At 38.4% G+C, this 12,939-nt stretch overlaps 1 protein-coding gene across 2 annotated transcripts in view; it reads right to left on the bottom strand.

Annotated features, from left to right (window-relative positions):
• LOC111158255 (laminin subunit alpha 4) overlaps positions 1–12,939 on the bottom strand; it is a 145,199-nt gene that overhangs the window by 32,236 nt on the left and 100,024 nt on the right. For both annotated transcript variants that reach the window (XM_022520164.1, XM_022520165.1), the window contains exons 15-19: positions 12,447–12,543; positions 7,357–7,473; positions 5,539–5,718; positions 1,954–2,093; positions 649–825 (exon numbers count right to left, since the gene is read on the bottom strand). In XM_022520164.1, the coding sequence (XP_022375872.1) occupies positions 649–825; positions 1,954–2,093; positions 5,539–5,718; positions 7,357–7,473; positions 12,447–12,543 (711 nt within the window). The remainder of the gene's footprint in view (positions 1–648; positions 826–1,953; positions 2,094–5,538; positions 5,719–7,356; positions 7,474–12,446; positions 12,544–12,939) is intronic.

Below are 12,939 nucleotides of genomic sequence, written 5' to 3'. Positions count from 1 at the left end.
CAGCCTCCCTGTGGCTACATGGGTGTGCTGCTCCCCTGTGTTTGTCCAAGTGCATCCTGGACAGGGAGGCAGGCAACGGCAGGCTTGTGGACATTTGATGGCGTCCAGGAGTGGCCTGAACCCGTCTGGTTAACCCAGGGACATAATGCAGCCTGCTGAGATGGACTGCCGTGCCTGTCCAAACAGGGTGAGCAACAACCGTTAACAGGCCTCTGGGTTCCGGAAGTCCTTGAAATGCTGCATTCAATGAGCCGTGTGAGACTGATCACGAAGCAGCCCCAGAAAAATATCCTACGTAGAGAAGGAATCACTTACCTTTATGACCACTTGAGTCTCGGGATTAAAGTGGTCTGTACCAGAATGGGAATGTTGTTTGGGTAACCAGAATGGGAATGTTGTTTGTTTGCATAGGTGGTTTTGTTTTAAGGGAAGAGGAAAGCCCCTGTCTTTCCTTTGACTATTATTCTCTCTTTTCAAATGTCGTGTTTTCCTGGGTGTTATATGCAACTGATGAATTATTGAACTCTACACCTGAAACTAATGATGTACTCTCTGTTGGCGAATTGAATTTAAATTTAAAAAAAGGAAAAAAATTAAATAAAAATAAATTTACTAGGAAAAAAAAAACCAAACATGTCACACACTTACGGTTTTGCTTCCAAGGTACAGGATGAACTGGTCCATAGCTCCAGCCAGCTCTGGCTTCTTCACGGGGGGAGGTTTCATGTACAGGCTCAGGGATGTGAAGGTCTTTAAGTCATCCATACTGGTTTTGGGGTGCACCTCGACTGCTGACTGGCCATCAAACATCATGGATACTTGGATCTGGAGTTAGAGAATTTTTCTGTTAAAAGCACCCTGCAGAAATGGGCACAGCTCTCTCCCATGGTTCCCAAAGGGATTCCCTCCATCCTTAAGGACTCTCTGAGTCCTACTCCCTTCCTTGTCCTTCTTTCCTGATGTCCTCACCTTGTGGGAGAAAGGGGTGAAGGCAGATCATAATATAGTCATTTACATTTAAAATGGGGTGAAAGGAAGCCAAAAAATGGTGACAAAGCAGATCTACGATGAGGATAACTAAGAATCCCACAATGAATTACACACTTGGTTGGGGTGAACTAAATAGCTTGAAGGGATTCCTGGTCAGTTACACAGTTTATGAGGCCCATAAAATTAACAATGACTAATTGATCAGGAAAAGTATAACACATCTGGGGAACTAATATGGCTAGAACTTTCTCCTCAGGGTTTTAAAAAGAGGAACAAGAAATAAGGCTGTGAGTAACATCCTTGAGCACACCAGGATTGTTGGGAGGGGTCTAGACCCAGCTTTGGAGTCTTCGACAGGGTCTTGAAACCTGGCTCTGCTTCTTACTGTGTAACCGTAGGCAAGTCACTTAACCTGCAGTTTCTTCAAATGTAAAGTGTGGACGAAAATTTTGCTGAATGAAATGAGATAATAACTATAAAGTACTTTCCAGTTCCTGGCTCTATCATTATTATAACTGTAATGAGTTCATTAAGATGTTTCTTATAATAATTCTTAGAAAAACCTCAAAACAAAGCACAATTCAGTAGATGCATTTCTGAGAGGTCCAATATGATAAGCTGATTCTCTGGTCTGGTTCAGAGTGATTTTCTGAGTATTCACCTGGGTGGCTCAGTGGGTTAAGCCTCTACCTTTGGCTCAGGTCACGATCCCAGAGTCGTGGGTGGGGGTGGGTGGGTGGAGTCCCTACTCAGCGGGGAGTCTGCTTCTCTCTCTTTGTCTCTGCCCCCCCCCCCTGCTTGTGCACTTGCTCTCTCTCTCTCTCTCTCTCTCTCTCAAATGAATTAAAAAAAAAAAAAAAAGAACTACTGAAGTAGAAAGATTCTGGGCTCTGGCTGCTGCCTTAAGAGCTGCGATTCAGTTTCCTGATCAGTGAGGACTGAGAAGTCTCTTTTCATGCTTACCTTGCTGGCGACACTTCTGGTCTGAGCGATAAGCTCCCGGATCCTCTGGATGCTGGCAGAGACGTTGCTCGCAGGCCGCTTCTGTTCTACGGTGCGGAGCTGATCCAGGAGCTGAGGGACAACCTCTGTCAGATTTCGTACTGCAGTTAATAAAAAGTAATCACTTGAGTAAATATCTCAATGATAGTAACTAATATTAGCTGTATTTAAGGAATCAGGTGAAGAGACAACAAACACAGGGCTACTTCTGTGAGATCTATAATTACGTGTAATCCTGCCAAAGGAAGAGTTAAGCCCGCTATATAAGTGATTCCTATTTTGTGGCATTTGTAATGTCTATTGGTCTACATGTATGTAGAGTGAGCTGGCTTACAATGTACATTTCTTAAGGGCCGGCCCCACGAAAAATGTACAGATGTTCCTGTCCCCATATAGCATAAGGTCTACTTGCATTTCTAATGGAACTGATAGAACAAGTCTAAAGGAAGGCTGGGCAAAAGGAGGTGGGAAGGTTTTTTCCCAGGTTGCCTATTCCCACATCCCACTGCTGCTGCAATGGTCCATGCAGAGGCAGAGCTACATGGAGAAAACAACCGAGCGCCCAGAAGAGTGGCAGTTGGTGCCAAGGAGAGGGTGGGTGCCATGGTCTATGGGCCCAATAAGAGTGATGATACAAACACATCATACTGACTTTGTAGGTTATGTTTTTTTTTTTTTTTTTTTTTAAGGTAAGAGGTACACATAGAAAAGAGAATAGGGGTGTCTGGGTGGCTCCATTGGTTATGCATCTGACCCTTGATTTCGGCTCGGGTCATGATCTCAGAGACCTGAGATGGACCCTCACGCCCGCTCCGTGCTTAGTGGGGAGTCTGCTTGTCCCTCTCCTTCTTCTTCTTCTTCTTTTTTTTTTAATTTTATTTATTTATTTGACAGACAGAGATCACAAGCAGGCAGAGAGAGGAGGAAGCAGTCTCCCTGCTGAGCAGGGAGCCCAATGCGGGGCTCGATCCCAAGACCCTGAGATCATGACCTGAGCTGAAGGCAGAGGCTTAACCCACTGAGCCACCCAGGCGCCCCTGTCCCTCTTCTTCTGCTCCTCCTCCTGCTCACATGCTCTCTTTCTAAAATAAATAAATAAAATCTTAAATAAAGAGAGAATAAATCATATTTACACAGCTAGATGAGAGAAGTCCAAAACAGGGAGAATGGCGTAACTTTCTGTAAGGTTTCATGAACCGGACCAGTGGTTCTCAATGTGTGGTCCACAGACCGGCTGCATCGGCATCATCAGGGAACTTGTCAGAAATGCAAAATCTGTGGCTCCAACCCCAACCTGCTGAATTAGAAACTCTGGGAGTGAGGCCCAGGTGATTCTAAAGCACATGAAGGTTTACGAACCGGGACTAGAGAATGAATACTTTTTGCATATTCCCCCGGAGAAGGGTAGAGCTATGGTCACTAAGCAGTAGCAGCTGGAAAATAGGAAGGCTCTTACCAGAGCCAACCTAAACTCAGATTCAGGAGAATATGTCAGTGAGGACCAAGGATAAAACTCTTTTCTGTATTTAGGAAGTAGGGTGTTTCTCTATCTTAAGGAATGGAATGAAGGAAAGTAATAGCAATTATCATTTTATCATGTTAATTAATAGAGGTAAATATTTGTTGTTTGGATAACTAACCACAATAGCCATTTTATAGTATAATAGTCTTTAAAAATTATAGGTAATAAAGTATATTTCATGTGTTACATTAAATTTTGATTATGGAAATGTATATAAAACAGGGTTTCCCTGTCCTCAATTCTCCAAGAAAGGGAACCACTTTTATTAGAGTCTTTATAAAGTTTCTTATGTTGTGGTATGCTCTTTCATTTACTTTGATTTGAACCACAAAATGCTATCTGAGGAAAACACAGAGGCCTAAAACAGTTTCAATTAATGGTAGTTCTGGACGCTTATTGGAATTGTGGATTGGACTGAAAAAGGAAGAAAAAAATTTAACACAGATTTAGTAAACATTCCTGAGGCTCTGTCTTTATAAATGTAAATGTTAGATGTCATGTAGGCAAATCTTTTAGAAATTAAGTTCTAAATGCAATTAGGTGAGTGGTTACATGGTAAAAGTCATGAATATATACTTAAGAGATGAACATAACAGTTATCTTCTTTTTTTTTTTTTTTAAAGATTTTATTTATTTATTTGACAGACAGAGATCACAAGTAGGCAGAGAGGCAGGCAGAGAGAGAGGAAGGGAAGCAGGCTCCCTGCTGAGCAGAGAGCCAGATGCAGGATTCCGATCCCAGGACCCTGAGATCATGACCTGAGCCGAAGGCAGCGGCTTAACCCACTGAGCCACCCAGGCGCCCTAACAGTTATCTTCTTGTTACGGGAATGAATATTTGTGACCTGGGATAAAATTTCTAGTGACAGATCAAATGTAGATTAATAAAGTTCTTCCTTAACTCGGATGAAAGTGAACGTAATATGTTCTGCAAAACCATGCTGGAGAAGAGGCAGTTCTAGTCATCACAGAGTCATTGATATTTAAGAGGTAGAAGAGATCAAATAAACATGGTAATATGTGATTTAAATATCTGTGTGTAACTAAATAAATTAGGTATATAACAGAGTATTTAATTATCATTGCTGTAAATTTGCATTCAAGCTGGGCAACAAACTCTTCTCCAATTATTATTTTTTTTAGGGTTTATTTATTTATTTGAGAGCAACAGAGAGAGAGAGCACGCCAGAGCAGGGGGGCAGAGGGAGCGGGAAAGAGAATCTCAAGTAGATTCCATGCTGAGCGGGGAGCCTGATGTGGGGCTCGGGATCATGACCCGGGATCATGACCCGGGATCATGACCCAGGATCATGACCTGAGAGCAGAAACCAAGAGCCCAAAGCTTACCTGATTACGCCACTCAGGTGCTCTCAAACTGTTTTTCATGGGAACCTTCAGTTTTGTTTAAGATTTTACTTATTTATTTGACAGAGAGAGAGAGAGGGAACACAAGCAGGGGGAGTGGGAGAGGGAGAAGCAGGCTTCCTGCCAAGGAGGGAGCCCGATGCGGGGCTCGATCCCAGGACCCTAGGATCATGACCTTAGCGGAACACAGACACATAACGATTGAGCCACCCAGGTGCCCCGGAACCTTCAGTTTTGATTGGACATAGTCAGTACCTGTTGGTAATAACCTGCATTTCTCAGGTAAGGACAAAGCAATTCAGTTTAGTAAATATTTTTCCCCAAAGTAAACTAATATTTTGTGATTGACCTTCTTCCCCAAGGAACAGACTTAACATTGACGAACATCAGTGTTGCCATTATTTCATATAGAAAAAAAATGATGCTTAACCAATCTCTCTAGTATATTTTTGTGAAATATATATATTTTATATGCATACACATATATATGTGTATATATATATATACGTGTGTGTCATAGATGACCTGAGCAAAATTTTTTTTTTTCCTAAGCAGATTTCTACAATATTCTAATCTCACACCCCGAGGAAAACCACTGCATCTTAATGAAAGACGTGTTGAGCCGAATGGCCAATTCATCTGGATGCAAACCGTGATACCTGCATCTCGCGCAGAGTCCACCGCTGTGTTGTAAGCAGAAGAGTCAAAACTCTGAAGGTTTTGTGACCAGTTGGTTAGGTTGTTAGCCATGGGGGCAGCTGCCTGCTGGACTTCCACTGTGGTCTTGTTCGCCTCCTCCGTGATCAGCTTCGATTGACCCAGGCGCTGCTGGGCGTCACCTTCACACAGAGCACAGGGACACTCACTTTGCAGAGAAGCAGGACATTTGTTGGGAGCATCAACGTCCATTTAATCATTGGGATAAGGCAGCCCTCAAGTTTTGGGTTTTTAAGCTGAACAAAGATCTTTAAATAGATGTTAATGATGGCATAAGTTAGAAATGTTAAGGTAGCATTACAAAGTGAGCTTGAAAGACTCTAGAGTCTCATTAAAACCAGGCAGCCCACTTAAAACATTTTCAAATTAGAGGTGAATTTTTATAAAAAGTAATTCGTATTTCTACAGGTTAGAGACCTGGTGAGAAAGCCACCAAAAACATATATGAGATTTTAAGTCATAAGATGTTCATGTCTGATATCATTGTAAATATCACTTTCTTCTATGTGGGACGCATTTTGCTGTAAAAATGCAAAAGTAAATCAGTATGGAATAAGGCTGCTTATTAAATCCGTATGGAAAATTATTTTTAAATAGTAAAACCAAGTTGCAAAATAGCATGTATAGTGACATTCTATTTTTATTAAAAAGTTATGTATTTAAAATAAAAAAAAGCCAGTTTACAACAAAATGTTTTTTCTTGGGTAATAAGATTAAAAAAGATTTCTCTTCTTTTGTTCTTTTTCTTATCTGTATTTTCTACTCTTTCTATTATAATCATGTATTACTTTGGTAATAAAAGTCACAGGTGAGGTTGTAGCTTTTCTTTTTCTTGAGTGGAGAAACATTTAATTCAACCTCACACAATCTGAACTCTGATGGATGCAGCTTTGAATCCTGGGTCTGCTTCTTTTTTGGAGCTGTGCATTTTGGAGCAAGTTCCTAACCTTGACAAGCCTCAGGGTTCATCACAATCTAAAGGCAATGGTGGTACTTTCCCTCATGACATGAAGTATATAAACCACAGCCCAGTGCTCCAGCATGTGGCAGCTCTGATGGTGCAGATGGCAGGGATTCTCGTTGGATGACACCATCATGGCTGGGGCTTTGGAAAACTAGGAGGCAGTAGCTGGATTTGCTCCGTGTAGGAGAAAACGCACATCCAGCAGTCTGGTTTCCAGCCCATCTGGTTCCCAGCCCATCTTTTTAAGATACCACTGTAGTACCAGATTAGGCAAAATGAGTGCTCTTGTGTCTCCATTTGGCTTGGCGGTCTCCCTGCTTGTACTATCAGAATGACATAGCAGGTAACAGAGGCTGCTACTCACATTAGGGGCCAGAGAGACCCAGACCCAAATAGGGCATATTTATTAGAGAAGAAGGAATGTTCACAAGGAAGTGGGTTACAAAATAGTATAAGCAGCCTGATTGCATTAAAGCACCTGCACACGTGGACGCACACAAGTACACACACACACATACATACATGATTGGAGGAAAATGCTCTCAAATGTAATGGTCACCCCTAGGAGGTATGATTATAGATTTTACAATTATTTTCCGGTGTGTGTGTGTGTGTGTGTGTGTGTGTGTGTGTGTGTGTGTGTGTGATGAACATAGTTCCTTTTGTCACCAGAAAACAATATTTATTTATAGAAGTATTGACAAGTAAGGAATCATGTACGGCTTCCTCAAGCGTTTATTTTAATCCCAGCAAAGAAACAGTTGAGGCTTACTATGTTCTTGTCTGTGACCCTTACCTCTCTCTGTGGCTTGTAGTCGCTTAATGGCATCACTCAATCTGTTTCTGAGAGCACTCTTCCTTGCTACGGCTCCGTCCACACGCCTGTTGGTGTCAGCTACAGCCTCATCATTGCCTACGAAGAAGAAGCCAAAAAAAGTACCAGTGGAGCCAAGATGCTAGGGGGATAAAAAAAAATCTCCATTTCAACAAGGACAATTCTGATCCGTGCTGTGGGGTCATCTGTAATATTCTGAATATGGTGTGAACATAGAACACCAGCTCTGGAAAGTGGCATTCCAATTAAGAGGTACAGGACTATAGAAGACTAGTCACACTGTTTGGGAGTGATTTAGGATGCCATAAAGTGACTCATAAAAGGTGCAAGGATAATGGCTAACTTCTTTGAAAAATATAGCACTGCTGTGACTTACAACTAGCAGCACAGTTGATAAAGAGCTGAAAGGAAAGGTCTATCTCTATTTATGGCGATGACTTGTTATATAAGAATAATTCTTTTTTCTTAATTTTTAAATAAAACTTTAATGGATATACAACATACATCTAGAAAAGGGTACACATCGGGGCCTGGGTGGCTCAGTGGGTTAAGCCGCTGCCTTGGCTCAGGTCATGATCCCAGGGTCCTGGGATCGAGTCCCACGTCCGGCTCGCTGCTCAGCAGGGAGCCTGCTTCCCTTCCTCTCTCTCTGCCTGCCTCTCTGCCTACTTGTGATCTCTGTCTGTCAAATAAATAAATAAAATCTTAAAAAAAAAAAAGAAAGAAAAGGGTACACATTATAAACAAATTTTCGCAAACTGAGCACGGCATATATGCTGTGCTAAATCAAGAAAGTAGAACACTATTGCTATTCAATTTTCTGGGCCCTCTGTAATTCCCCAAGGATGACCACTGTTCTGAATTCTATCTCCATCTGTTAGTTGTATCTATTCTTTTTTTTTTTTTTAGTTGTGTTTATTCTTAAACTTTATTAAAAAGAAATGATACAGTAGTATAATTTTTTATAGCTTTCATATCTCTGTTTTAATTTCTGTAGAGTGGTTAAGTCTTGATATCTGGTGTTTTAAGTCTTCCAGCTTTGACTTTATTTTTCAAGGATTACACTGGCTTCTTGGCTCCTCCCACACCCATTTCCATGGAAATTCTAGGACCGTCTTCTCTATTTACATATAGTTCTGGTACTTTGGTTGGTGTTATATTTAGTCTATATATAAATTTGGCAGAATTGTCATTTTTACAAATTTGAGTCTTCCAGTTAATTGTTTTTGCTTACTCTTCTTTAGATCTAAATTCTCATTTTGATCTCCATTTACTTAGATTATCTTTAATTTCTTTCAGTAGCGTAGTATAGTTTTATGTGTAGAGATCTATCTTTCATCAGCTTTATTCCTAGGTATTTTATGTTATTGCAAATGGTGTTAAAAAGTAAATTTCTAATTATTTTCTACATAGAATTAAACCGGATTTTTACACATTGAATTGGTAATGTGGGATATATTTGTCTTGTTTCCAGTCTTAGTGGGCAAACTTTAAATATTTCAGTATTAATATGCTTCCTTATTTTTATTTTATTTTTCTTTCTTAGATTACAGAAGTTGCTATGAGTTTTTTTTTTTAAAACATGAATGGACACTGAGTTTTGTTAAACGATTTTCCTGCATGTGGTGAGATAACCATATGAATTTTCTGATACATTCTTTAAATGTGGTAAACTACTATTGATGTTTGAAATGTTACACTGTCCCTGAAATCCCAGAACAAAGTTAACTTGGTCATGTATTACCATTTCTATGTGTGTTAGATTTGATTTGCTAATGTCTTGTTTAGGTTTTTCACATCTAATTTGGGAGAGAATTTGGCTTATAATCTTCCTTTTTTTTTTTTTACAATGTCCTTATCAGGTTTTGTATCTTAGTTTTGTAAGCCTCATAGAATACATTAGACAATATTTCATCTTTTTTTATTTTCTGGAAGAATTTATATACAAGTGGTGTCATTTGTTTAGATGGTTGGAAGAATTCACTGGGGAAGCCATCCGAGCCTTGAGATTTCTTTGTGGGAAGAGTTTAATTACTGATTAAATTTATATATGTATATATAGGTCTATCAGATTTTCTATTTGTTCTTGTATCAGGTTTGATAGTCTTTTTCTTACAGAACTATTCTTGAAAGTGCACTTGTAACATAGTCCCAAAATGGGTTATTTTGGAGCAAGTCCAAACAAATCATGATGTAATATCTTGTCTGAACTGAAGGATGAACTTTCCCAAAGATTCTTGGTTTGTGCGTCGTTTACTCCCAAAGCATCAGGAAATTTATGCTTTTTGACAAACGGACAAATCATTTCTTCCCTTCCTATTATACTTTTCTTTTTCTCTCCCATGGTATACTTTCTCATTTCCGTTATACAGTCTTTCCGTGCTTGCTTTCTTGTTCAGTCTTTCTGCACTTGTGTATGGTGGGTATAAAATGAGTGGTGCTGAGTTGATTCTGTCACCAAGTACAATGTAAACAAAGTACAAGCACTTCTTTCTTAATTCCTCTGGTGAGTGCTAAAAATTTCCCAGAATTCAAGGAGGGACTTAAACATACTTTGTACTTGTATTGCAATCCCTTCTCCCTCTTTTACTTTCAATTTTTGAATATTTTATAATCTTTTTTGAATAATTTTCAGCTCTTCTTTTTGGGGTTTGTAGCCGCAAAAGATGCTGACTAATATACTGAGAAAGAATATATTTAACTCTACATTGGAGCCCCTGATAAAAATAGGTGAAAAAAATGATATTTGGGGCTGGATGTTTATAAGAAAAAAATGTTTCATAAAAATTCTTTCCTATTTGAAACTTATTGTTTTACATAAACAGTTTTCATTTTAGAAATGAATTCAATAGAAGATTCCTTTAAATAGCAGCTTCCTGAGTTTATTATAGATTGCTAACTATTTGATATAGATAATAAAGAAAGGAAATCTGGGTTAAAAAGATTACTGATCATTGAATGTCATTTGGAAATGAATTAACAGTAATTTGAAATTGTAATGTAACTCAGTAGATAAATATAGTTTAATCTGAAAATCTGAATTTATATCACAAACGTTATTGTCTAAAGGGAGGGAAGTTCTGACCCACACAGTCCTAATTCCCCAAGGATGTCCCTTTGAAATTAAATATGTGAAGAAATTTAACCAAACAAGATCATGAAAGAGGAAACCAGATTTGCAAAATATTCAGAGACCAATGCAGAGATTTTATCTGTACTTAAATTATAGAACTTTGAAGAGACATTATTACCAGGAAAGAAAAATTGTTTTCACAAGAAAGACAAGACTGCATTGTAAATTATCAGAGAACAAAATATCGAAGTCATTGTGTCCTGAAGATCCACATACTCTGGTCTTCACATCACAAGAAACAAAGAAATACATTGATATGGCAACATTTACTTAAAAAATATTTTACTTTTAAGAGTACGCTTATTGTGATGAGCACTGAGTAATGTGTAGCACTGTTGAATCATTATACTGTACACGTGAAACTTTTATAACACTGTGTGTTAATATAATTCAATAAAATATATTTTACTTCCAATATTCTAAATTGTTGCTGTCAATATTCTAATTCTTTTGTAAGAGTATGTTCAAGACTAGACTTATATAATGAATGAATTAGAAGAGAACATTTTTATTGCCTTTGTGTACCCAGCAAACATAAAATAATAGTTGCTTTATACCACAGCTAGTCAAATATTCTGCATAGGAAAAACAAATACATTTTTTTTTATATATATAGTGTTCTTTTTAAAAAAAAGAAAATGCATGATTAGAATCAAGAATAATTGCTTTGATAAAATTACATGACATTTTCTGTTTCAAACTTGGTTTTTGTTTTTAGGTGGTAGTTAGAAGTTAGCTAGATAATGGATTTCCAACCTCATCAGTCAACGCACAACCCTCTTTAGGTATGAGTTCATTAACTCAGAGATGAATATCGTTTAGTGAAATTCTTAGCCAATGCAATTGTTTTTAAGAGTAGCTCACAAGATTCAAAATTGACTAACGTGATTTTGCTTTTACTTTTCCTTCCCTCTCGCACTTGGATGTGCTTGCTGTCACAGATGCAAACACTAACCTTTGGAAATGTTTCTTTCCATATGGTCACTGGCTTGTCCTGGATACAGTAAACTTACAGAACACAAACTACAGGAAAGTGCTGATAACTACATGGCTCTGTGGTTTCCTATCCTCCTGATTCTCCCAGTACTGACTCATTACTTCATGTAAAATTTTAAAGGGCCTTCTGAATTGTCCAAGAAAGACTAAATTATGTACAATACAGTTTTAGTGTTAAGTGTATTTTATGGCATTATTTCCTTGAAAATTGGTAATCATGGTAAATTTCTATTAATTTGACAAATTTTTTAAAGATTTTATTTATTTATTTGGGAAAGAGAGAGAGTGAGAGAGAGATCACAAGCAGGAGGGAAGGGTTGAAGGAGAAGGAGATTCCCCACCAAGCAAGGAGCCTGATACGGACTTGATCCCAGGACCCCGGGATAATGACCTGAGCCGAAGGCAGACGCTTAACCAACTGAGCCACCCGGGTGCCACAATTAGTTTATTTGATTAACAAGAATATACACCACATTTTACTACATGGAAGTTCTTTTTTTCTTTAATCACAATTTATTTTATAATATCCAATTTTATTTATAATATCCACTTGGGTGGCTTAGTTGGTTGAGCATCTAACTCTTAGTTTCTGCTTGGTCATGATCTTGGGGTCTTAAGATTAAGCTCTGGGGTCGGCTTTGTGCTCTACGTGGAGTCTGCTGGTCCCTTACCTTCTTTTCCTGCCTCCCCCACTCTCTCTCTGTCTCTCAAATAGATAAATAATATCTTAAAAAAAATTCAATCTTCACTTTTTTTATACCTTGGATCTCAACAGGAACTATTCATATACTATTCAGTTAAAAGATCATTTGTTCTTTAATCCTAGACTTTTAAAATCTCTATCCCTATGCAAAAAAGTATTGTATGAAAGGAGAGAAGCAGCTGTAAATCAGAAGGAAGGTAAGAAAGGGGAGATGCTTACTAGGATCTGTCTTGGCTTGCAGTTCTCTGGCTTGATTGAGGAGGTTCTCACTCTCATCCTTATGGTAAATGATTTGAGTATCAATCCCATTAACAGCCTGCAAAGGAATTGTGTGGAAAGAGTAAGAATGACAGAAGAAACCAACTTTTCATGGATTGAGGATATAAACGACACCATTTATTTACTAAACACCAAGCAAAATTCATACAACTTAATTTCCATAGCTCAAAATCAAGGTCAAATGGGAACACGAGGAAATAAAATCCATTTCATAAAATCCATTTCAAGACAAATGTTTTTCATGGAAAATTCAGTCAATCTAGACCATCAACCAGCCAAGGCCCCACCAAAGTGCTTGTCAAATAGAAGTCACTCAATAAACAATTTTTGATTTGAAAAAAATGTGAATGTGTGCATAAAACATCTTCTCTATCAGTACGGGCTCATCTTAAATATGTTTTATTCAGGGACCGTGGTTTAAAAAAGCTGTCAA

Source organism: Enhydra lutris, unplaced genomic scaffold, assembly GCF_002288905.1.
Source record: "Enhydra lutris kenyoni isolate GAN:26980312 unplaced genomic scaffold, ASM228890v2 scaffoldscaffold58, whole genome shotgun sequence".
NCBI classification, from domain to species: Eukaryota; Metazoa; Chordata; class Mammalia; order Carnivora; family Mustelidae; genus Enhydra; species Enhydra lutris.
The sequence above is the reverse complement of the archived record's forward strand: the minus strand, read 5'-3'. Positions and strand labels throughout refer to the sequence as shown.